This window comes from Panulirus ornatus, chromosome 3, assembly GCF_036320965.1.
Source record: "Panulirus ornatus isolate Po-2019 chromosome 3, ASM3632096v1, whole genome shotgun sequence".
In the NCBI taxonomy this organism is placed as follows: domain Eukaryota; kingdom Metazoa; phylum Arthropoda; class Malacostraca; order Decapoda; family Palinuridae; genus Panulirus; species Panulirus ornatus.
Window position 1 is genome coordinate 3,926,137 of NC_092226.1, and position 22,635 is coordinate 3,948,771.

General features: G+C 41.6%; 1 protein-coding gene across 5 annotated transcripts in view; it reads left to right on the forward strand.

Moving 5' to 3' along the window:
- LOC139760116 (terminal uridylyltransferase 7-like) overlaps nucleotides 1–22,635 on the forward strand; it is a 303,262-nt gene that overhangs the window by 86,079 nt on the left and 194,548 nt on the right. For all 5 annotated transcript variants that reach the window (XM_071682971.1, XM_071682991.1, XM_071683010.1 and 2 more), the window contains 2 exons: nucleotides 2,136–2,322; nucleotides 9,259–9,406. In XM_071682971.1, the coding sequence (XP_071539072.1) occupies nucleotides 2,136–2,322; nucleotides 9,259–9,406 (335 nt within the window). The remainder of the gene's footprint in view (nucleotides 1–2,135; nucleotides 2,323–9,258; nucleotides 9,407–22,635) is intronic.

Below are 22,635 nucleotides of genomic sequence, written 5' to 3' on the forward strand. Positions count from 1 at the left end.
CTCACTTTGCACACCACCTCGACCAAAACACCCTATTTATGGATCTGGAGAAGGCATATGATAGAGTTGATAGAGATGCTCTGTGGAAGGTATTAAGAATATATGGTGTGGGAGGAAAGTTGTTAGAAGCAGTGAAAAGTTTTTATCGAGGATGTAAGGCATGTGTACGTGTAGGAAGAGAGGAAAGTGATTGGTTCTCAGTGAATGTAGGTTTGCGGCAGGGGTGTGTGATGTCTCCATGGTTGTTTAATTTGTTTATGGATGGGGTTGTTAGGGAGGTAAATGCTAGAGTTTTGGAAAGAGGGGCAAGTATGAAGTCTGTTGGGGATGAGAGAGCTTGGGAAGTGAGTCAGTTGTTGTTCGCTGATGATACAGCGCTGGTGGCTGATTCATGTGAGAAACTGCAGAAGCTGGTGACTGAGTTTGGTAAAGTGTTTGGAAGAAGAAAGTTGAGAGTAAATGTGAATAAGAGTAAGGTTATTAGGTACAGTAGGGTTGAGGGTCAAGTCAATTGGGAGGTGAGTTTGAATGGAGAAAAACTGTAGGAAGTGAAGTGTTTTAGATATCTGGGAGTGGATCTGGCAGCGGATGGAACCATGGAAGCGGAAGTGGATCATAGGGTGGGGGAGGGGGCTAAAATTCTGGGGGCCTTGAAGAATGTGTGGAAGTCGAGAACATTACCTCGGAAAGCAAAAATGGGTATGTTTGAAGGAATAGTGGTTCCAACAATGTTGTATGGTTGCGAGGCGTGGGCTATGGATAGAGTTGTGCGCAGGAGGATGGATGTGCTGGAAATGAGATGTTTGAGGACAATGTGTGGTGTGAGGTGGTTTGATCGAGTGAGTAACGTAAGGGTAAGAGAGATGTGTGGAAATAAAAAGAGCGTGGTTGAGAGAGCAGAAGAGGGTGTTTTGAAGTGGTTTGGGCACATGGAGAGGATGAGTGAGGAAAGATTGACCAAGAGGATATATGTGTCGGAGGTGGAGGGAGCAAGGAGAAGAGGGAGACCAAATTGGAGGTGGAAAGATGGATTGAAAAAGATTTTGTGTGATCGGGGCCTGAACATGCAGGAGGGTGAAAGGAGGGCAAGGGGTAGAGTGAATTGGAGCGATGTGGTATACCGGGGTGACATGCTGTCAGTGGATTGAATCAAGGCATGTGAAGCGTCTGGGCTAAACCATGGAAAGCTGTGTAGGTATGTATATTGCGTGTGTGGACGTATGTATATACATGTGTATGGGGGGGTTGGGCCATTTCTTTCGTCTGTTTCCTTGCGCTACCTCGCAAACGCGGGAGACAGCGACAAAGTATAAAAAAAAAAAAAAATACATTGAGATGTATAGGTATGTATATTTGTGTGTGTAGACGTGTATGTATATACATGTGTGTGTGTGGGTGGGTTGGGCCATTCTTTCGTCTGTTTCCCTGCGCTACCTCCCTAACGCGGGAGACAGCAGCAAAGCAAAATTAATATATTTTCAGCTCATCCTGTGTATGATACTTACGTAATTTTTGTTGGTGAGCTTAAATATATGCTGACTGATGTTTTTGAATTAATCTTTACCAACCAAGAAAGCTGCCGTTTTGTAGTGCATTCATATTTTATTTCAAAATTTTCATGGCAAATGTCATTAAATGAAAACTTGAAACAAATTGATATCAGTTTAGTATTGAAATAAGACATACTTTTATATCTGTCAGTATTTATTTTGCTTTGTCAGTGACTACTTGATTATCATCATTTTTCAGTAAGAATTTTTAGATTGAAGGCTTCAATGTGATTGTCTGTTATGCTTACCTTCAATGAACCCTGATGTTCAGCCATTTTAGCTCACGTCTTGGTATTGTATTAAAAAGTCTTACCTGTTTTGAAACAAGTCCATCATGAGGTCTGTATTGCTTCTAAGGTAAAATATATTTGTTCAGTTTTGTAATTCTGAAATAGTCAGCTGTTATTAACTCACCTCATGTGATCACACATCACTTATGGCAGAGGAACAAGCCTCTTCTTATGTGCATGGTCACCTACATGGATTTAATTTTGTAAAACTATGTCGATGATTTTTTGTTGATTTCATAAAAGCATTTCTGGCACAATGATATATTTCTCATGGAAATAAAATTTTCCTCCACAGAGATGTCATAGATGACCTTTCGTCTTCATTTCCGACCATGTCTTTCACTCATGACAAGACCAGTCTACGTATGGTAGTAGGAGCAAACAGCACATCTTCCAAGTATACTAACCAGCTATTGGCTGATTATGCCTCCTTTGATTCTCGGGTCCCAATCTTAGGCGTGGCTTTCAGATACTGGGCCCAGGTAGGGGATTTTTTTTGGTGTGTGACTGGTGAAATAATTCTCTTGGACTATTGTCTTTTTATAGTCTTTAACCTTATGGAATAGAGACCATTATTATTATTTTTTTTTTATTTATTTTACTTTGTCGCTGTCTCCTGCATCAGTGAGGTAGTGCAAGGAAACAGATGAAAAAATGGCCCAACCCACCCACATACACATGTATATACATACACATCCACACATACAAATATACATACCTATACATCTCAACATATACATATATATACACACACAGACATATACATATATACACAATTCATACTGTTCGCCTCTACTCATTCCCATTGCCACCCCGCCACACATGAAATGACAACCCCCTCCCCCGCATGTGCGCGAGGTAGCGCTAGGAAAAGACAACAAAGGCCACATTCGTTCACACTCAGTCTCTAGCTGTCATGTAATAATGCACCGAAACCACAGCTCCCTTTCCACATCCAGGCCCCACACAACTTTCCATGGTTTACCCCAGACGCTTCACATGCCCTGGTTCATTCCATTGACAGCACGTCGACCCCGGTATACCACATCGTTCCAATTCACTCTATTCCTTGCATGCCTTTCAACCTCCTGCATGTTCAGGCCCCGATCACTCAAAATCTTTTTCACTCCATCTTTCCACCTCCAGTTTGGTCTCCCACTTCTCCTCGTTCCCTCCACCTCTGACACATATATCCTTATGATCAGTCTTTCCTCACTTATTCTCTCCATATGACCAAACCATTTCAAAACACCCTTTTCTGCTCTCTCAACCACACTCTTTTTTATTACCACACATCTCTCTTACCCTATTATTACTTACTCGATTAAACCACCTCACACCACATAATGTCCTCAAACATCTCATTTCCAGCACATCCACCCTCTTCCGCACAACTCTATCTATAGCCCATGCCTTGCGACCATATAACATTGTTGGAACCACTATTCCTTCAAACATACCCATTTTTGCTTTCCGAGATAATGTTGTCGACTTCCACATATTCTTCAACGCTCCCAGAACTTTTGTCCCCTCCCCTACCCTATGATTCACTTCCGCTTCCATGGTTACATCCGCTGCCAAATCCACTCCCAAATATCTAAAACACTTCACTTCCTCCAGTTTTTCTCCATTCAAACTTACCTCCCAATTGACTTGTCCCTCAACCCTACTGTACCTGAGAACCTTGCTCTTATTCACATTTACTCTCAACTTTCTTCTTTCACACACTTTCCCAAACTCAGTCACCAGCTTCTGCAGTTTCTCACCCGAATCAGCCTCCAGCACTGTATCTTAAGGGAACAACAACTGACTCACTTCCCAAGCTCTTTCCTCCATAACAGACTGCATACTTGCCCCTCTTTCCAAAACTCTTGCATTCACCTCCCTAACAACCCTATCCATAAACAAATTAAACAACCATGGAGACATCACGCACCCCTGCCGCAAACCAACATTCATTGAGAACCAATCACTTTCCTCTCTTCCTACACGTACACATGCCTTACATCCTTGGTAAAAATTTTTCACTGCTTCTAACAACTTACCTCCCACACCATATATTCTTAATACCTTCCACAGAGCATCTCTATCAACTCTTATCATATACCTTCTCCAGATCCATAAATGCTACATACAAATCCATTTGCTTTTCTAAGTATTTCTCACATACATTCTTCAAAACAAACACCTGATGCACACTTCCTCTACCACTTCTGAAACCACACTGCTCTTCTCCAATCTCATGCTCTGTACATGCCTTCACCCTCTCAATCAATACCCTCCCATATAATTTCCCAGGAATACTGAACAAACTTATACCTCTGTAATTTGAGCACTCACTCTCATCCCCTCTGTCTTTGTGCAGTGGCACTATGCAAGCATTCCGCCAGTGCAAGGAAACAGATGAAAGGATGGCCCACCCACATACATATGGATATACATAAACACCCACACGCGCCCATATACATATCTATACATTTCAACGTATACGTACATATACATACACAGACATATACATATATGCACATGTACATATTCATACTTGCTACCTTCATCCATTCCTGTCGCCACCCCGCCACGCATGAAATGGCACCCCTCCTCCCCCAGCGCATGCGAGGTAGTGCGAGGGAAAGACAACAAAGGCCACATTCGTTCACACTGAGTCTCTAGCTGTCATGTGTACTGTACCGAAACCACTGCTCCCTTTCCACATCTAGGCCCCACATAACCTTCCATGGTTATCCCAGACGCTTTACATTCCCTGGTTCAATCCATTGACAGCACGTCAACCCCGGTATACCACATCATTCCAATCCAGTCTATTCCTTGCATGCCTTTCACCCTCCTGTATGTTCAGGCCCTGATTGCTCAAAATCTTTTTCACTCCATCCTTCCACCTCCAGTTTGGTCTCCCACTTCTCCTTGTTCCCTCCACCTCTGGCACATATATCCTCTTTGTCAATCTTTTCTCACTCATTCTCTCCATGTGATCAAACCATTTCAATACATCCTCTTCCGCTCTCTCAACCACACTCTTTTTATTATCACACATTTCCCTTACCCTTTCATTACTTACTTGATCAAACCACCCCACACCACATATTGTCCTCAAACATCTCATTTCCAACACATCTACCCTCCTCTGCACAACCCTATTTATAGCCCATGCCTTGCAACCATATAACGTTGTTGGAACCACTATTCCTTCAAACATACCCATTTTTGCTTTTGGAGATAATGTTCTCGCCTTCTACACACTCTTCAACGCTCCCTGAACCTTCGCTCCCTCCCCCACCCTGTTACTCGCTTCCACTTCCATGGTTCCATCTGCTGCCAAATCCACCCCCAGGGTATGTAAAACACTTTACTTCCTTCAGTTTTTCTCCATTCGAACTTACCTTTCAATTAACTTGTCCCTCAACCCTGCTGAACCTGATAACCTTACTCTTATTCACATTGACTCTCAGCTTTCTTCTTTCACACACTTTACCAAACTCAGTCACCAACTTCTGCGGTTTCTCACCCGAATCAGCCACCAGCGCTGTATCATCAGCGAACAACAACTGACTAACTTCCCAAGCCCTCTCATCCACAACAGACTGCATACTTGCCCTTCTCTGTGAAACTCTTGCATTTACCTCCCTAATACCCCATCCATAGACAAATTAAAAAAATCATGGAGACATTATGCAGCCCTGCCGCAAACTGACATTCACTGGGAACCAATCACTTTCCTCTCTCCCTACTTGTATACATACATGCATTACATCCTTGGTAAAGACTATTCGCTGCTTCTAGCAACTTGCCTCCCACACCACACACTCTTAATACCTTCCACAAAGCATCTCTATCAACTCAATCATATGCCTTCTCTAGATCCATAATTGCTACATACAGATCCATCTGTTTTTCTAAGTATTTCTTACATACATTCTTCAAAGCAAGTACCTGATCCGCACATCCTTAACCACTTCTGAAACCGCACTGCTCTTCCCCAATCTGATGCTCTGTACATGCCTTCATCCTCTCATCAATACCCTCCCATATAATTTCCCAGGAAAAAACTTATACCTCTGTAATTTGAGCACTCTCTTATCCCCTTTGCCTTTGTACAATGGCACTATGCATGCATTCTGCCAATCCTCAGGCACTTTACCATAAACCATGCATACATTGAATATCCTGACCATCCAGTCAACAAGTCACTTCCTTTTTTTTGATAAATTCCACTGCAATACCTCAACCAGAACTCCCTATGTCTGCCACTGTCATCAAACACATTCAACAAACCTTCAAAATATTCACTCCATCTCACTTCACCACTACTTGTTATTACCTCCCCATTAACCTCCTTCACCGATGTTCCCATTTGTTCTCTTGTCTTGCATACTTTATTTACCTCCTTCCAAAGCATCTTTTTTTATCGATTTTTATTATACTTTGTCGCTGTCTCCCTGTTAGCGAGATAGCGCAAGGAAACAGACGAAAGAATGGCCCAACCCGCCCACATACACATGTATATGCATACACATCTACACACGCACATATACATACCTATACATCTCAACATATACATATATATATACACACACAGGTATATACATATATACACATGAACATAATTCATACTGTTTGCCCTTATTCATTCCCGTCGCCACCCCGCCACACATGAAATAACAACCCCCTCCCCCCACATGTGTGCGAGGTAGCGCTAGGAAAAGACAACAGAGGCCACATTTGTTCACACTCAGTCTCTATCTGTCATGTATAATGCACTGAAACCACAGCTCCCTTTCCATATTCAGGCCCCACAGAACTTTCCATGATTTACCCCAGATGCTTCACATGCCCTGGTTCAATCCATTGACAGCACGTCGACGCCGGTATACCACATCGTTCCAATTCACTTTTTTCCTTGCATGTCTTTCACCCTCCTGCATGTTCAGGCCCCAATCACTCAAAATCTTTTTCACTCCATCCTTCCACCTCCAATTTGGTCTCCCACTTCTTCTCGTTCCCTCCACCTCTGACATATGTATCCTCTTTCTCAGTCTTTCCTCACTCATTCTCTCCATGTGACCAAACCATTTCAAAACACCCTCTTCTGCTCTCTCAACCACACTCTTTTTATTACCACACATATCTCTTACCTTTTCATTACTTACTCGATCAAAACACCTCACACCACATATTGTCCTCAAACATCTCATTTCCAGCACATCCACCCTCCTCTGCACAACTCTATCTATAGCCCACGCCTCCCTCAAATTTAATGATATTCTCTCTCCCCAACTCTCATTTACCCTTTTTTCACCTCTTGCATCTTTCTCTTGACCTCCTGCTGCTTTCTTTTATACATCTCCCAGTCATGTGCACTATTTCCCTGCAAAAATCGTCCAAACGCCTCTCTCTTCTCTTTCACTAACAATCTTACTTTGTCATCCCACCACTCGCTACCCTTTCTAATCTGCCCACCTCCCATCTTTCTCATTCCACAGGCATCTTTTGCGCAAGCCATCACTGCTTCCCTAAAGTGTGTAAAAGAAGGAAGTTGAGAGTAAATGTGAATAAGAGTAAGATTATGAGGTTCAGTAGGGTTGAGGGACAAGTTAATTGGGAAGTAAGTTTTAATGGAGAAATCTAGAGGAAGTGAAGTGTTTTAGATATCTGGAAGTGGACTTAGCAGTAGATGGAACCATGGAAGCGGTAGTGAGTCATAGGGTATGGGAGGGTTCTGGGAGTGTTGACGAATGTGTGGAAGGGGAGAACGTTATCATGGAGAGCAAAAATGGGTGTTTGAAGAAATAGTGATTCCAGCAATGGTATATGGTTGCGAGACATGGGCTATAGATAGGGTTGTGCGGAGGAGGGTGGATTTGTTGGAAATGAAATGTGTGAGTACAGCATGCGGTGTAAGGTGGTTTGATCAAATAAGTAATGAAAGGGTAAGGGAGGTGTGTGGTAAAGAAAAGATTGTGGTTGAGAGAGCAGAAGAGGGTGTGTTGAAATGGTTTGGACACATGGAGATAATGAGGGAGGAAAGATTGAGAAGGAGAATGTATGTGTCATGGGTGGAGGGAAGAAGGAGAAGCTGGAGACCAAATTGGAGGTGAAAGGATGAAGTGAAAAAGATTATGAGTGATTGGGACCTGAACGTACAGGAGGGTGAAAGGCATGCAAGGAATAGAGTGAATTGGAAAGATGTGGTATACTGGGGTGGACGTTCTGTCAATGGTTTGAACCAGGGCATGTTAAGTGTCTGGGGTAAACCATGGAAAGTTTTGTGGGTCCTAGATGTTGGAAAGGGAGCTGTGGTTTCAGTGCATTACACATGAGAGCTAGAGACTGAGTGTGAATGAATGTGGACTTTGTTGTCTTTTCCTAGTGCTACCTTGTGTGAGTGCAGGGGGAGGAGGGTGACATTTCATGTTTGGAGGGATGGCAATGGGAATGGATGAAGGCAGCACGTATGAATATATACATGTGTATATATGTACATGTGTGTGTATGTATATGTATGTATATGTTGAAATGTATGAAAATATATATGTGCATGTGTGGGTGTTTATGTATATACATGTCTATGAGGGTGTGTTGGGCCATTCTTTTGTCTGTTTCCTTGCGTTACCTCTCTAACATGGGAGACAGTGACTAAGCATAATGAATGAATGAATATATATTTATTTATAAATAAATGAATAAATATACCCGTGTCTGTGTTTAGTATTTATCATGTGGGTTACATCCTGCATTCAAATGGTAAGGGAATTTAAGACTTCCCATAATGTTTCTTATCTGTCTTCTCCACCCATATGCTAGTGACAGTGACTAAGTAGCAATTTTTAAAAAACAAATATGGAAAGAATATGTATTTTACTTTGTCACCTACGTCAAACTATCACCTTGCTTGTACTAGAAATGAGAATGCTTTAATAGAATAAGTGTTTCTCCAGCATGTGTGAACAAGTTTGAGATCTGAAATAATGTAACGAAAAAGGATAACTAATAGCACAAGTAAGGGCCAATGGCAGGTAGGTAAATTTGGGAAACAATGTTTAGAAGAAAGTGTAGAATTCTATAGTGTGTGAGAGACTTTCCTTTAGTCTGTGAAATTGACTGAAGAAATGAAACTTATGATAGGTGATTAAGGAAAAGAGCAGTGGAATACATAGGAGTTAGAGGCAAGAGACAATAATAGTCCTTGAAGGCCAATATGGAATTTGAGAATGTTTGGCAGATCACCAAATGTTCTTTGTTATGAATATGATTAAGGTAAAGAATGATATTTTAGAAAGAGGCTTCCTTTACAACTTTGCTTCTTTTGGTGACAGAATCCACCTGATGTAGTACCAACTGATCTAGTATGATGAAAAAAATGTCAGTTACTGAGTATGAAGTCTCACAGATTTTGCATGCAGCTTTGCCAGATAGATGATCAGTCCCGAGGAACTCTTCCCCCTCATGTGTTCCCACTGATGGTCGTGCATTTCCTGCAACAGCACCAACCACCAGTTCTCCCAGTTCTTCATCAATTACACCCCAATCCTGATGGAGATTCTTACTTGCGTAAGTAGTCTATTGTACATTGGTTTTAACTTTACCTTGATATTTTTATGTTAGTATGTTTATAGTGGAGAATGAATATGAGCAGATGTGGCCTTTCTTTGTCTCTTCCTTGCCCTACGTTATTAATTTGGGAAAAGGCAGTCAAGAGTATTGCTGTAAGATATAAAGATTTTATATAGGCTGATCTCTTTTTTGTTACTTTGTAATTTGATATTCTTGCATTTAGATATTTTTTTGTACAATACTGGCATTAGTAAACTCTGCCAGCATTTGACTACACCATGTTTGAAGAGTCACTTTCAACGAGGTTGTATCTTTGAAATACAATTTTGTCAAAGAACTTCTTACTTCAAAGGAATCCATTCTTTTCTAACTTTTGTTTTTAGTGCACTTTTGAAGTTGCAGGAACCCCTGAAGGTGTACTTGGAGTTTACATTATAATGATGTTGATAATGATTCTATGGCAATCACATGTTCTCATAACATTCTTCATTCTTTACATATCCTCACACTTTGATGATGTAGGATTCACAGGAGCAGGGTTAGAAATATTTAGGCTGAAGATAACTATTTTTTGTAATATATGTTGAGCATCCCTAATCAGAAAATCTGAAATCTGAAATGCTTCAAAATCTGAAACTTTTTGAGTGGCGACATGACATTGCAAGTGGAAAATTCCACACGTGACCTCACTTGCCCATGCTGGGCTCCGATGCTCCGTTGGCGACAGTTTGTTAAAACCCATCATCACCGCCAGACCTATGTGCATTACTCACTGTGTTTTTTGCTTATTCTCTGCTCTGTGTTACAAAGATATTCTTGAAAATGTCAAAAAGGCCTATAGATAATGAGGCTCCAGTTGTTGATTCAGTGACCAATAGTGAAATAGCTGAAATGGTTTTGAATCAAGGTGATCTTGATAAGAGATGTTGAAGATGACTTAGTTAATGCTACAGAAAAGTGCCTATAGACGAAATGGTAAAATTGTATGATGGATTTATTGAAGGACTAGAGCATGATACATTCATAATAGAACAAGAAATCATGCCAGTTAATAAAATCAAAAGAGAGACTTCTAAGACAAAAACCATCGTTAGTGAGGCAGATAATTCTGGAGTAAACATTTGAAAAGGCCATTTAAAAGTTGAGGTTGTCACCTTAGCTTTCTGATGGTTCACTGTTACACAAACTTTGTTTCTCGTGCAAAATTATAAAAGATATTGTATAGATTACCTTCAGGCTCTGTGTATAAGGTGTATATGAAATATAAATGGATTTTGTGTTTAGACTTGGGTCCCATCCCCAGATATCTCATTATCTTTTATCCTTCATGACAAATGTGGAAAACAAGATGATATGGAAACAACAGGTTTTGACCATTCAACGATCTTCCTCAGGAGATACTGATTCCAGCATTCAGCAGGACTATGTTCCCAGAAAATGATGGTCACCCAATTGGATGTCTTGGCATGTAGCTTTCTGATTGGATCGCTTGTCTTTTCTGCCTCCACCCTGTCAAAGTGAACTCTGCTCCCTGATGCGACCAGCAGATGAAACCAGACCTTGTGTGAATAGAGTGGAACTCGTCGCTGCAAATCCGTGCAATGGAACAAGGCAAGAATACTGCACAAGGGCCTTAGCAAACAAATAAGAAAGACATGAGAAGCAGTGTATGTTCCTAACAAAGACAACATTAACACAATGTCTGGGTTCATCTGCTGGTTGCATCAGGCAGTGGAGATCACTGTGAACATTTGGAGGTAGCAGGACAAGTGATCCAATCAGAGACTGACAATGCCAAGGCATCTGACCAGGTGACCTTCATTTGCTAGGTAACACATTCCCGCCAAATGTTGGAATCAGTATCTCCTGAGGAAGACCGTTGCACGTTTGAAATGTTGAGGTATGTTTCAACTCTGACCCATTTGTTTTCATACCATCCTGTTTTACAAAACTCATTATGCATACATAGATATTCCAAAATCTGAAGAAATTCAAAATCTGAAGCACTTCTGGTTCCATGCATTTCGGATAAAGGATCCTCAACCTGTAGCTGTAAGACAGATGAAGTTGTTTTAAGTTTTTCCAATTGTAGGAAATACTTTATCACAATATTTACTGAATAGAAGAAGGCAGAGATGAGCATAGGAACTCTGACCTGTGATGATGTTTGCTTACGCTGAATCTGGATGCATGGAGGGATGCACTCCATGGATATGCTACAGCATTTCCCTTAATATGTAACATAAAGATCATGTGTAGCATAAAAATGTGAGCATTTTTATTTATGTTCACGGGAGAAAATTCCCATTTTTTATCAGTATTTCTGGGCATGTCATTTCCCATATAGAGAGTGTTTGGATGAAGGTAACAAAGGCAGTAACAGAATTAAGAGATCTAAGTTTTGGTGAGTGAAGTGGTTTGTGAAAGAGAAAAGAGAGGTGTTTGGACTATACTTACAAGGAAGGAGGATAAATGACTGGTAGAGGTATGAAAACGTGCCCGGAGGTCAAGAGAAGGGTGCATGGATTGAAAAAAAGGGCAAACGAGAGGTGGGGTGAGAGAGTATAATTAAACTTTAGGAAGAATAATGAGATGTTTTGGATGGAGGTAAACAATGTGCATAAGATAAGAGAACAAATGGGAACATCAGTGAAGGGAGCAAGGAAGGAAGTGATAACAGGTAGTGATGAAGTGAGAAGGAAATGGAGTGAGTATTTTGAAGGTTTGTTGATTGTGTTTGATGATAGAGTGGCAGGTGTAGGATGTTTTGTTTGGGATGGTGTGCGAAGTGAGAGGGTTAGGGAGAATGCTTTGGTTAAGAGAAGAGGTAGTGAAAGCTTGCGGAAGATGAAATCTGGCAAGGCAGTGGGTTTGGATTGTAATGCAGTGGAATTTATTGAGAAGGGATGATTGCGTTGTTGATTGTTTGGTAAGGATATTCAGTGTATGTATGGATCATGGTGAAGTGCGTGAGGATTGGCGGAATGCATGTATAGTGCCATTGTACAAAGGCATAGGAAATAAAGGTGAGTGTTCAAACTACAGAGGCATAAGTTTGTTGAGTATTACTGGAAAATTGTATGGGTGGGTATTGATTTAGAGGATGAAGGTATGTACAGAGTATCAGATTGGTAAGGAGCAGTGTGTTTGCACTGAAAAATGTGTGAGAAATATTTAGAAAAACAGATGGAATTGTATGTAGCGTGTATAGATCTGGAAAAAGCATATAATAGGGTTCATAGAGATGCTTTGTGGAAGGTGTTAGAGTATATGGTGTGGGAGGTAAGCTGCTAAAAGCAATAAAAAGTTTTTGTCAAGGATGTAAGGCATGTGTACGAATAGGGAGAGAGGTGAGCGATTGGTTCCCAGTGAAGGTCTGTCTGTGGCAGGGGTATGTGATGTCCCCATGGTTGTTTAATTTGTTTATGGGTGGGGTTGTTAGGGAGGTAATTGCAAGAGTTTTGGAGAGAGGGGCGAGTGTGCAGTCTGTTGGGGATGAGAGGGCCTGGGAAATGAGTCACTGATGATTCAGCACTTGTGGCTGATTCGAGTGAGAAACTGCAGAAATTGGTGACTGAGTTTGGAAAGTGTATGAAAGGAGAAAGTTGAGAATGAATGTGAATAAGAGCAAGATTATTAGGTTCAGTAGGGTTGAGGTGTTTGGACGATACTTACAAGGAAGGAGGATAAATGACTGGTAGAGGTATGAAAGAACGTGCCCGGAGGTCAAGAGAAGGGTGCAAGGATTGAAAAAAAGGGCAAACGAGAGGTGGGATGAGAGAGTATAATTAAACTTTAGGAAGAATAATGAGATGTTTTGGATGGAGGTAAACAATATGCATAAGATAAGAGAACAAATGGGAACATCGGTGAAGGGAGCAAGGAAGGAAGTGATAACAGGTAGTGATGAAGTGAGAAGGAAATGGAGTGAGTATTTTGAAGGTTTGTTGATTGTGTTTGATGATAGAGTGGCAGGTGTAGGATGTTTTGTTTGGGATGGTGTGCGAAGTGAGAGGGTTAGGGAGAATGCTTTGGTTAAGAGAAGAGGTAGTGAAAGCCTTGCGGAAGATGAAATCTGGCAAGGCAGTGGGTTTGGATGGTAATGCAGTGGAATTTATTGAGAAGGGATGATTGTGTTGTTGATTGTTTGGTAAGGATATTCAGTGTATGTTTGGACCATGGTGAAGTGCGTGAGGATTGGCGGAATGCATGTATAGTGCCATTGTACAAAGGCAAAGGAAATAAAGGTGAGTGTTCAAACTACAGAGGCATAAGTTTGTTGAGTATTACTGGAAAATTGTATGGATGGGTATTGATTTAGAGGATGAAGGTATGTACAGAGTATCAGATTGGTAAGGAGCAGTGTGTTTGCACTGAAAAATGTGTGAGAAATATTTAGGAAAACAGATGGAATTGTATGTAGCGTATATAGATCTGGAGAAAGCATATAATAGGGTTCATAGAGATGCTTTGTGGAAGGTGTTAGAGTATGTGGTGTGGGAGGTAAGCTGCTAAAAGCAATGAAAAGTTTTTATCAAGGATGTAAGGCATGTGTATGAATAGGGAGAGAGGAGAGCGATTGGTTCCCAGTGAAGGTCTGTCTGTGGCAGGGGTATGTGATGTCCCCATGGTTGTTTAATTTGTTTATGGGTGGGGTTGTTAGGGAGGTAATTGCAAGAGTTTTGGAGAGAGGGGCGAGTATGCAGTCTGTTGGGGATGAGAGGGCCTGGGAAGTGAGTCACTGATGATACAGCACTTGTGGCTGATTCGAGTGAGAAACTGCAGAAGTTGGTGACTGAGTTTGGAAAGTGTGTGAAAGGAGAAAGTTAAGAATGAATGTGAATAAGAGCAAGATTATTAGGTTCAGTAGGGTTGAGGGACAAGTTAGTTGGAATATAAGTTTGAATAGAGAAATGTTAGGGGAAGTGAAGTGTTTTGAATATCTGGGAGTGGATTTAACATCGAATGGAACCATGGAAGCAGAAGTGAGTCACAGGGTGGGTGAAGGGGCGAAGGTTCTGGGAGCAATGAGGAATGTGTGGAAAGAGAGAACATTATATCGGAGGACATAAAAGGGTATGTTTGAAGGAATAGTAGTTTCAACAGTATTATATAGTTGTAAGGCATGGGCTATAGATAGGGTTGTGTGGAGGAGGGTGGATGTGTTGGAAATGAAATGTTTGAGGACAAGATGTGGTGTGAGGTGGTTTGATTGAGTAAGTAATGAAAGGGTAAGAGAGATGTGTGGTAATAAAAAGAGTGCAGTTGAGAGAGCATAAGAGGGTGTGTTGAAATGGTTTGGACATATTGAGAGAATGAGGGAAGAATGGTTGAAAAAGAGGATATATGTGTCAGAAGTGGAGGGAACAAGAAGTAGGAGACCTAAATGGAGGTGGAGTAAAAAAGATTTTGAGCGATTGGGGCCTGAACACAGAGGATGGTGAGAGGCGTGCAAGGAATAGTGTTAATTGGAACAATGTGGTATACCGGGTTTATGTGCTGTCAGTGGACTGAAGCAGAGCATGTGAAACATGTTGGGTAAACCATGGAAAGGTCTGTAGGGCCTGGATGTGGATAGGGAGCTATAGTTTTGGTGCATTACACATGACAGCTAGAGACTGAATGTGAGTGAATGTGGCCTTTTTTTGTCTTTTCTTGGTGCTGCCTCGCTGAAGCATGGGGTGCCGGTGCTGTTTCCTGTGGGGTGGGTTGGCACCAGGAATAGATGAGGGCGAACAAGTATGAATATGTACGAGTGTATATATGTATATATCTGTATGTATATGATTGGGGAAGAGCAGTGTGGTTTCAGAAGTGGTAGAGGATGTGTGGATCAGGTGTTTGCTTTGAAGAATGTATGTGAGAAATACTTAGAAAAGCAAATGGATTTGTATGTAGCATTTATGGATCTGGAGAAGGCATATGATAGAGTTGATAGAGATGCCCTGTGGAAGGTATTAAGAATATATGGTGTGGGAGGCAAGTTGTTAGAAGCAGTGAAAAGTTTTTATCGAGGATGTAAGGCATGTGTACGTGTAGGAAAAGAGGAAAGTGATTGGTTCTCAGTGAATGTAGGTTTGCGGCAGGGGTGTGTGATGTCTCCATTGTTGTTTAATTTGTTTGTGGATGGGGTTGTTAGGGAGGTAAATGCAAGAGTTTTGGAAAGAGGAGGCAAGTATGAAGTCTGTTGTGGATGAGAGAGCTTGGGAAGTGAGTCAGTTGTTGTTCGCTGATGATACAGCACTGTTGGCTGATTCATGTGAGAAACTGCAGAAGCCGGTGACTGAGTTTGGTAAAGTGTGTGAAAGAAGAAAGTTGAGTAAATGTGAATAAGAGCAAGGTTATTAGGTACAGTAGGGTAGAGGGTCAAGTCAATTGGGAGGTAAGTTTGAATGGAGAAAAACTGGAAGAAGTAAAGTGTTTTAGATATCTGGGAGTGGATCTGGCAGTGGATGGAACCATGGAAGCGGAAGTGAATCATAGGGTGGGGGAGGGGGCAAAAATCCTGGGAGCCTTGAAGAATGTGTGGAAGTTGAAAACATTATCTCGGAAAGCAAAAATGGGTATGTTTGAAGGAATAGTGGTTCCAACAATGTTGTATGGTTGCGAGGCGTGGGCTATGGAGGGTGGATGTGCTGGAAATGAGATGTATGAGGACAATGTGTGATGTGAGGTGGTTTGATCGAGTAAGTAATGTAAGGGTAAAAGAGATGTGTGGAAATAAAAAGAGCGTGGTTGAGAGAGCAGAAGAGGGTGTTTTGAAATGGTTTGGGCACATGGAGAGAATGAGTGAGGAAAGATTGACCAAGAGGATATATGTGTCAGAGGTGGAGGGAACGAGGAGAAGTGGGAGACCAAATTTGAGGTGGAAAGATGGAGTGAAAAAGATTTTGTGTGATCGGGGCCTGAACATGCAGGAGGGTGAAAGGCAGGCAAGGAATAGAGTGAATTGGATCGATGTGGTATACCAGGGTTGACGTGCTGTCAGTGGATTGAACCAGGGCATGTGAAGCGTCTGGGGTAAATCATGGAAAGTTGTGTGGGGCCTGGATGTGGAAAGGGAGCTGTGGTTTCGGGCATTATCGCGTGGCAGCTAGAGACTGAGTGTGAACGAATGGGGCCTTTGTTGTCTTTTCCTAGTGCTACCTCGCACACATGAGGGGGGGAGGGGGAAGGTATTCCATGTGTGACGAGGTGGCGATGAGAGTGAATGGGGGCAGACAGTGTGAATTGTGTGCATGGGTATATATGCATGTGTCTGTATATGTATATATATGTGTACATTGAGATGTATAGGTATGTATATTTGCGTGTGTGGATGTGTGTGTGTATACATTGTGTGTGGGGGTGGGTTGGGCCATTTCTTTCGTCTGTTTCCTTGCGCTACCTCACAATCGCGGGAGACAGCGACAAAGCAAAATAAAAATAAATAAATAAATATAAATTAATAGGAAGAGAGGAAAGTGATTGGTTCTCAGTGAATGTAGGTTTGCGGCAGGGGTGTGTGATGTCTCCATGGTTGTTTAATTTGTTTATGGATGGGGTTGTTAGGGAGGTGAATGCAAGAGTTTTGGAAAGAGGGGCAAGTATGAAGTCTGTTGGGGATGAGAGAGCTTGGGAAGTGAGTCAGTTGTTGTTCGCTGATGATACAGCGCTGGTGGCTGATTCATGTGAGAAACTGCAGAAGCTGGTGACTGAGTTTGGTAAAGTGTGTGAAAGAAGAAAGTTAAGAGTAAATGTGAATAAGAGCAAGGTTATCAGGTACAGTAGGGTTGAGGGTCAAGTCAATTGGGGGGTGAGTTTGAATGGAGAAAAACTGTAGGAAGTGAAGTGTTTTAGATATCTGGGAGTGGATCTGGCAGCGGATGGAACCATGGAAGCGGAAGTGGATCATAGGGTGGGGGAGGGGGCGAAAATTCTGGGAGCCTTGAAGAATGTGTGGAAGTCGAGAACATTATCTCGGAAAGCAAAAATGGGTATGTTTGAAGGAATAGTGGTTCCAACAATGTTGTATGGTTGCGAGGCGTGGGCTATGGATAGAGTTGTGCGCAGGAGGGTGGATGTGCTGGAAATGAGATGTATGAGGACAATGTGTGATTTGAGGTGGTTTGATCGAGTAAGTAATGTAAGGGTAAAAGAGATGTGTGGAAATAAAAAGAGCGTGGTTGAGAGAGCAGAAGAGGGTGTTTTGAAATGGTTTGGGCACATGGAGAGAATGAGTGAGGAAAGATTGACCAAGAGGATATATGTGTCAGAGGTGGAGGGAACGAGGAGAAGTGGGAGACCAAATTTGAGGTGGAAAGATGGAGTGAAAAAGATTTTGTGTGATCGGGGCCTGAACATGCAGGAGGGTGAAAGGAGGGCAAGGAATAGAGTGAATTGGAGCGATGTGGTATACCGGGGTTGACGTGCTGTCAGTGGATTGAATCAAGGCACGTGAAGCGTCTGGGGTAAATCATGGAAAGCTGTGTAGGTATGTATATTTGCATGTGTGGACGTATGTATATACATGTGTATGGGGGTGGGTTGGGCCATTTCTTTCGTCTGTTTCCTTGCGCTACCTCGCAAACGCGGGAGTCTGCGACAAAGCAAAAAGAAAAAAAAAAAAATAAATAAATAAATATGTATATGTGTATATGTTGATATGTATATGTATGTATATGCACATGAGAGTTGGGGTGAGAGAGTATCATTAAATTTTAGGGAGAATAAAAAGATGTTCTGGAAGGAGGTAAATAAGGTGCGTAAGACAAGGGAGCAAATGGGAACTTCAGTTAATTGGGCTAATGGGGAGGTGATAACAAGTAGTGGTGATGTGAGAAGGAGATGGAGTGAGTATTTTGAAGGTTTGTTGAATGTGTTTGATGATAGAGTGGCAGATATAGGGTGTTTTGGTCGAGGTGGTGTGCAAAGTGAGAGGGTTAGGGAAAATGATTTGGTAAACAGAGAAGAGGTAGTAAAAGCTTTGCAGAAGATGAAAGCCTGCAAGGCAGCAGGTTTGGATGATATTGCAGTGGAATTTATTAAAAAAGGGGGTGACTGTATTGTTGACTGGTTGGTAAGGTTGTTTGATGTATGTATGATTCATGGTGAGGTGCCTGAGGATTGGCGGAATGCGTGCATAGTGCCATTGTACAAAGGCAAAGGGACAAGAGTGAGTGCTCAAATTACAGAGGTATAAGTTTGTTGAGTATTCCTGGTAAATTATATGGGAGGGTATTGATTGAGAGGGTGAAGGCATGTACAGAGCATGAGATTGGGGAAGAGCAGTGTGGTTTCAGAAGTGGTAGAGGATGTGTGGATCAGGTGTTTGCTTTGAAGAATGTATGTGAGAAATACTTAGAAAAGCAAATGGATTTGTATGTAGCATTTATGGATCTGGAGAAGGCATATGATAGAGTTGATAGAGATGCTCTGTGGAAGGTATTAAGAATATATGGTGTGGGAGGCAAGTTGTTAGATGCAGTGAAAAGTTTTAATCGAAGATGTAAGGCATGTGTACGTGTAGGAAGAGAGGAAAGTGATTGGTTCTCAGTGAATGTAGGTTTGCGGCAGGGGTGTGTGATGTCTCCATTGTTGTTTAATTTGTTCATGGATGGGGTTGTTAGGGAGGTAAATGCAAGAGTTTTGGAAAGAGGGGCAAGTATGATGTCTGTTGGGGATGAGAGAGCTTGGGAAGTGAGTCGGTTGTTTTCGCTGATGATACAGCGCTGGTGGCTGATTCATGTGAGAAACTGCAGAAGCCGGTGACTGAGTTTGGTAAAGTGTGTGAAAGAAGAAAGTTAAGAGTAAATGTGAATAAGAGCAAGGTTGTTAGGTACAGTAGTGTTGAGGGTCAAGTCAATTGGGAGGTAAGTTTGAATGGAGAAAAACTGGAGGAAGTAAAGTGTTTTAGATATCTGGGAGTGGATCTGGCAGCGGATGGAACCATGGAAGCGGAAGTGAATCATAGGGTGGGGGAGGGGGCAAAAATCCTGGGAGCCTTGAAGAATGTGTGGAAGTCGAGAACATTATCTTGGAAAGCAAAAATGGGTATGTTTGAAGGAATAGTGGTTCCAACAATGTTCTATGGTTGTGAGGCATGGGCTATGGATAGAGTTGTGCACAGGAGGGTGGATGTGCTGGAAATGAGATGTTTGAGGACAATGTGTGGTGTGAGGTGGTTTGATTGAGTAAGTAATGTAAGGGTAAGAGAGATGTGTGGAAATATAAAGAGTGTGGCTGAGAGAGCAGAAGAGGGTGTTTTGAAATGGTTTGGTCACATGGAGAGAATGAGTGAGGAAAGATTGACCAAGAGGATATATGTGTCAGAGGTGGAGGGAACGAGAAATGGGAGACCAAATTTGAGGTGGAAAGATGGAGTGAAAAAGATTTTGTGTGATCGGGGCCTGAACATTCAGGAGGGTGAAAGGCGGGCAAGGAATAGAGTGAATTGGATCGATGTGGTATACTGGGGTCGACGTGCTGTCAATAAACTGAATCAGGGCATATGAAGTGTCTGGGGTAAACCATGGAAAGTTGTGTGGGGCCTGGATGTGGAAAGGGAGCTGTGGTTTCGGTGCATTATTGCATGACAGCTAAAGACTGAGTGTGAACGAATGTGGCCTTTGTTGTCTTTTCCTAGCGCTATCTCGCACACATGAGGGGGGAGGGGGATGTTATTTCATGTGTGGCGAGGTGGCGATGGGAGTGAATAAAGGCAGACAGTGTGAATTGTGTGCATGGTTATATATGTATGTGTCTGTGTGTGTATATATATGTGTACATTGAGATGTATGGGTATGTATATTTGCATGTGTGGACGTGTATGTATATACATGTGTGTGGGGGTGGGTTGGGCCATTTCTTTCATCTGTTTCCTTGTGCTACCTCGCAGATGCGGGAGACAGCGACAAAGCAAAATAAAATAAGAATAGATCAATGCACATGTATGTGCTTTTATATATATATGTTTGTGTATATGAGTGGATTGGCCATGTTTCGTTTGTTTCCTTGCTGATCTGGGAAACGATGATCAAGTATGATAAAAATAAAGTTAGAAAGTTTAAAGGCTTTAGATATGCCCACCTTGGAAGAAGGAAGAGTGAGGTGTGACCTGATCATAGCCACTAAGTTTTTAAATCAGGTCAATGATGAACAGAGATCAGTTCTTTTAAAGGTGTAAGGATAGAGCAACCAGAGGACATATGAAATTAAGCAAGAAGCTTAGTAGAAAAGAAGTAAAAAAAACTTTTTTATAGTATGACTAGTGATCAATGAAATAGAATGGCTGAGGACTTGGTTAATGCAGATAGCATACATTGATTTAAGAAACTATATGGTAGTAGAGAATGTTTGAGAGATGGGTCCCCACTAGTACAGTATGTTGTTTCGTGTGTTACTGGAGTATATTAGAATTTACTGCTTTGTAGGTAGGAGTTGAAGGCAGCCACTGATCTGGGAGGTATATTTTTGGTACTACTATTCTGGGTATCAGTTTGATTAGTGATGGTTACTTGGTGAGCCAACACTTCAGTGGTTGTCAAGTTGCACTCCAATGACCCAGGTAACTTTTTTTGTGCTAAGTCTCACATGGACTGCAGGCATTTTGTCCACGTACTCACAGTTTCTCCTTGTCAAACATAACACTTGACAACACTTGACTCATGCAGCTCATTCTTTGTAACTAGATTTTCCTGTAGTGAGTGCTGTGTGCTAGCCCAGCCTTTTGGCAAAATAGTAGGAGCAACAGGTAGAAGTAGATAGAAATTTTTATATGTGAGCATTAGGTAGAAAGTAGTAAGTTGGAACATTAGGCAGAAGTTGTCATAAGGAACATCAGTTAGAAGCTTCTGGAAACATGTCACTAGAGTGCCCTCTGTCTGGGGCCTTTTTATGTGTGAGGCACTGAAAGGCTTAGAAGCAGCATTAGAGTTCACCAGTTTTATATAAAGACTCTTTTGACATGGTCACCCCCCTTGAGGGAAGTCCCAAAGGGAATGGGCATCATAGATAGATAGATTAGAATTCACCTTCATATAGCAAAATAAAGTGCTTTATGGACAGAATTTTATTGTGTCATGTATCATTAGGTCTTATAGTTTTAATGATAAGACTGACAGTTTTTCTGGGTTACAGGCAAAACTAGCAGGTGCTGGGCTTTACTCATTTTAGGAGTGCCAGAATTCTAGCTTAAACAAGAAAATTTCTGTATTTAGCCAGAAACTCAACAGGTGGAGAAAAAGCCTCTGAGAAGATGCCATGTTTGTTTGTATTAAATCTGGATGCATGGATAGATTAGCTGTATGAACACTATAATGATTGCACTCTTCATATAAGTTGAAAACTTAAGCACATTTATGTGTTAGAAAGTATCTGTTTCTTTCTGGACATAATCACTCACATACAGTACAGGATGTTGTTCAGTGTTACACGAATGCATTGAAGATTATTATATGGCTTGTTGAAGTGTGTTATGGATAGGACTGTATATTCTCTCATATTACACTAATACATCCAGCTTTATTTTAAAACTGATATTATTTCCATATCACATGCAAAATTATTAGGTGCTAGGCTGTTACTTGTTTTGCAAGATTCCTGATGCTGTTTTAAATGAGAAAAAATCTTCTGTACTTAGCTAAAAACTCTAAGCATGTAAAGAAATTCCATGAGTGTTTATATTAAAGCCATATGAATGGACAGCTGAACTTTGTGAACACGACAGTGTTTGCAATAGTTTTTTGCATACTACCTATCCATCTATATCTCTGATGCCCGTTCCCTCTGGGAACTCGCGTCAAAGGGGTGACCATGGCAAAAGTCTTCTCTTATTCCTATCCTTACATGCCTTCCTTGCATATACTTGCTTATTTTCTACCATTTCTTTCCCTCCAGCATTCTTTCACCCTATTTGCCTATGTCACAGGTTGTCTTCCCTTCACACCAGCCTCTTTAATTGTACTATCATACACATTCCTTGTGAACTTTTAGTCTTGCATTCTTTCCACATGCCCAAACCACCTCAAAGTACTATGTTTCTCCCACGCTACCACTCCACAATGAATTCCCTTTGCATTTCCTGTCATACCACATCTCTCATACAACCCTTTATTTCTTTTTTCATCCCATCTAGTCACACCACATGCTCTTCTCAGATAGCTCATTTCCACTGCCTGGATTCTTGACCTCTGTGACTCATTTTATGTCCATGTTTTGGCTACATTGGTCAGGGTTGGGATGACTGT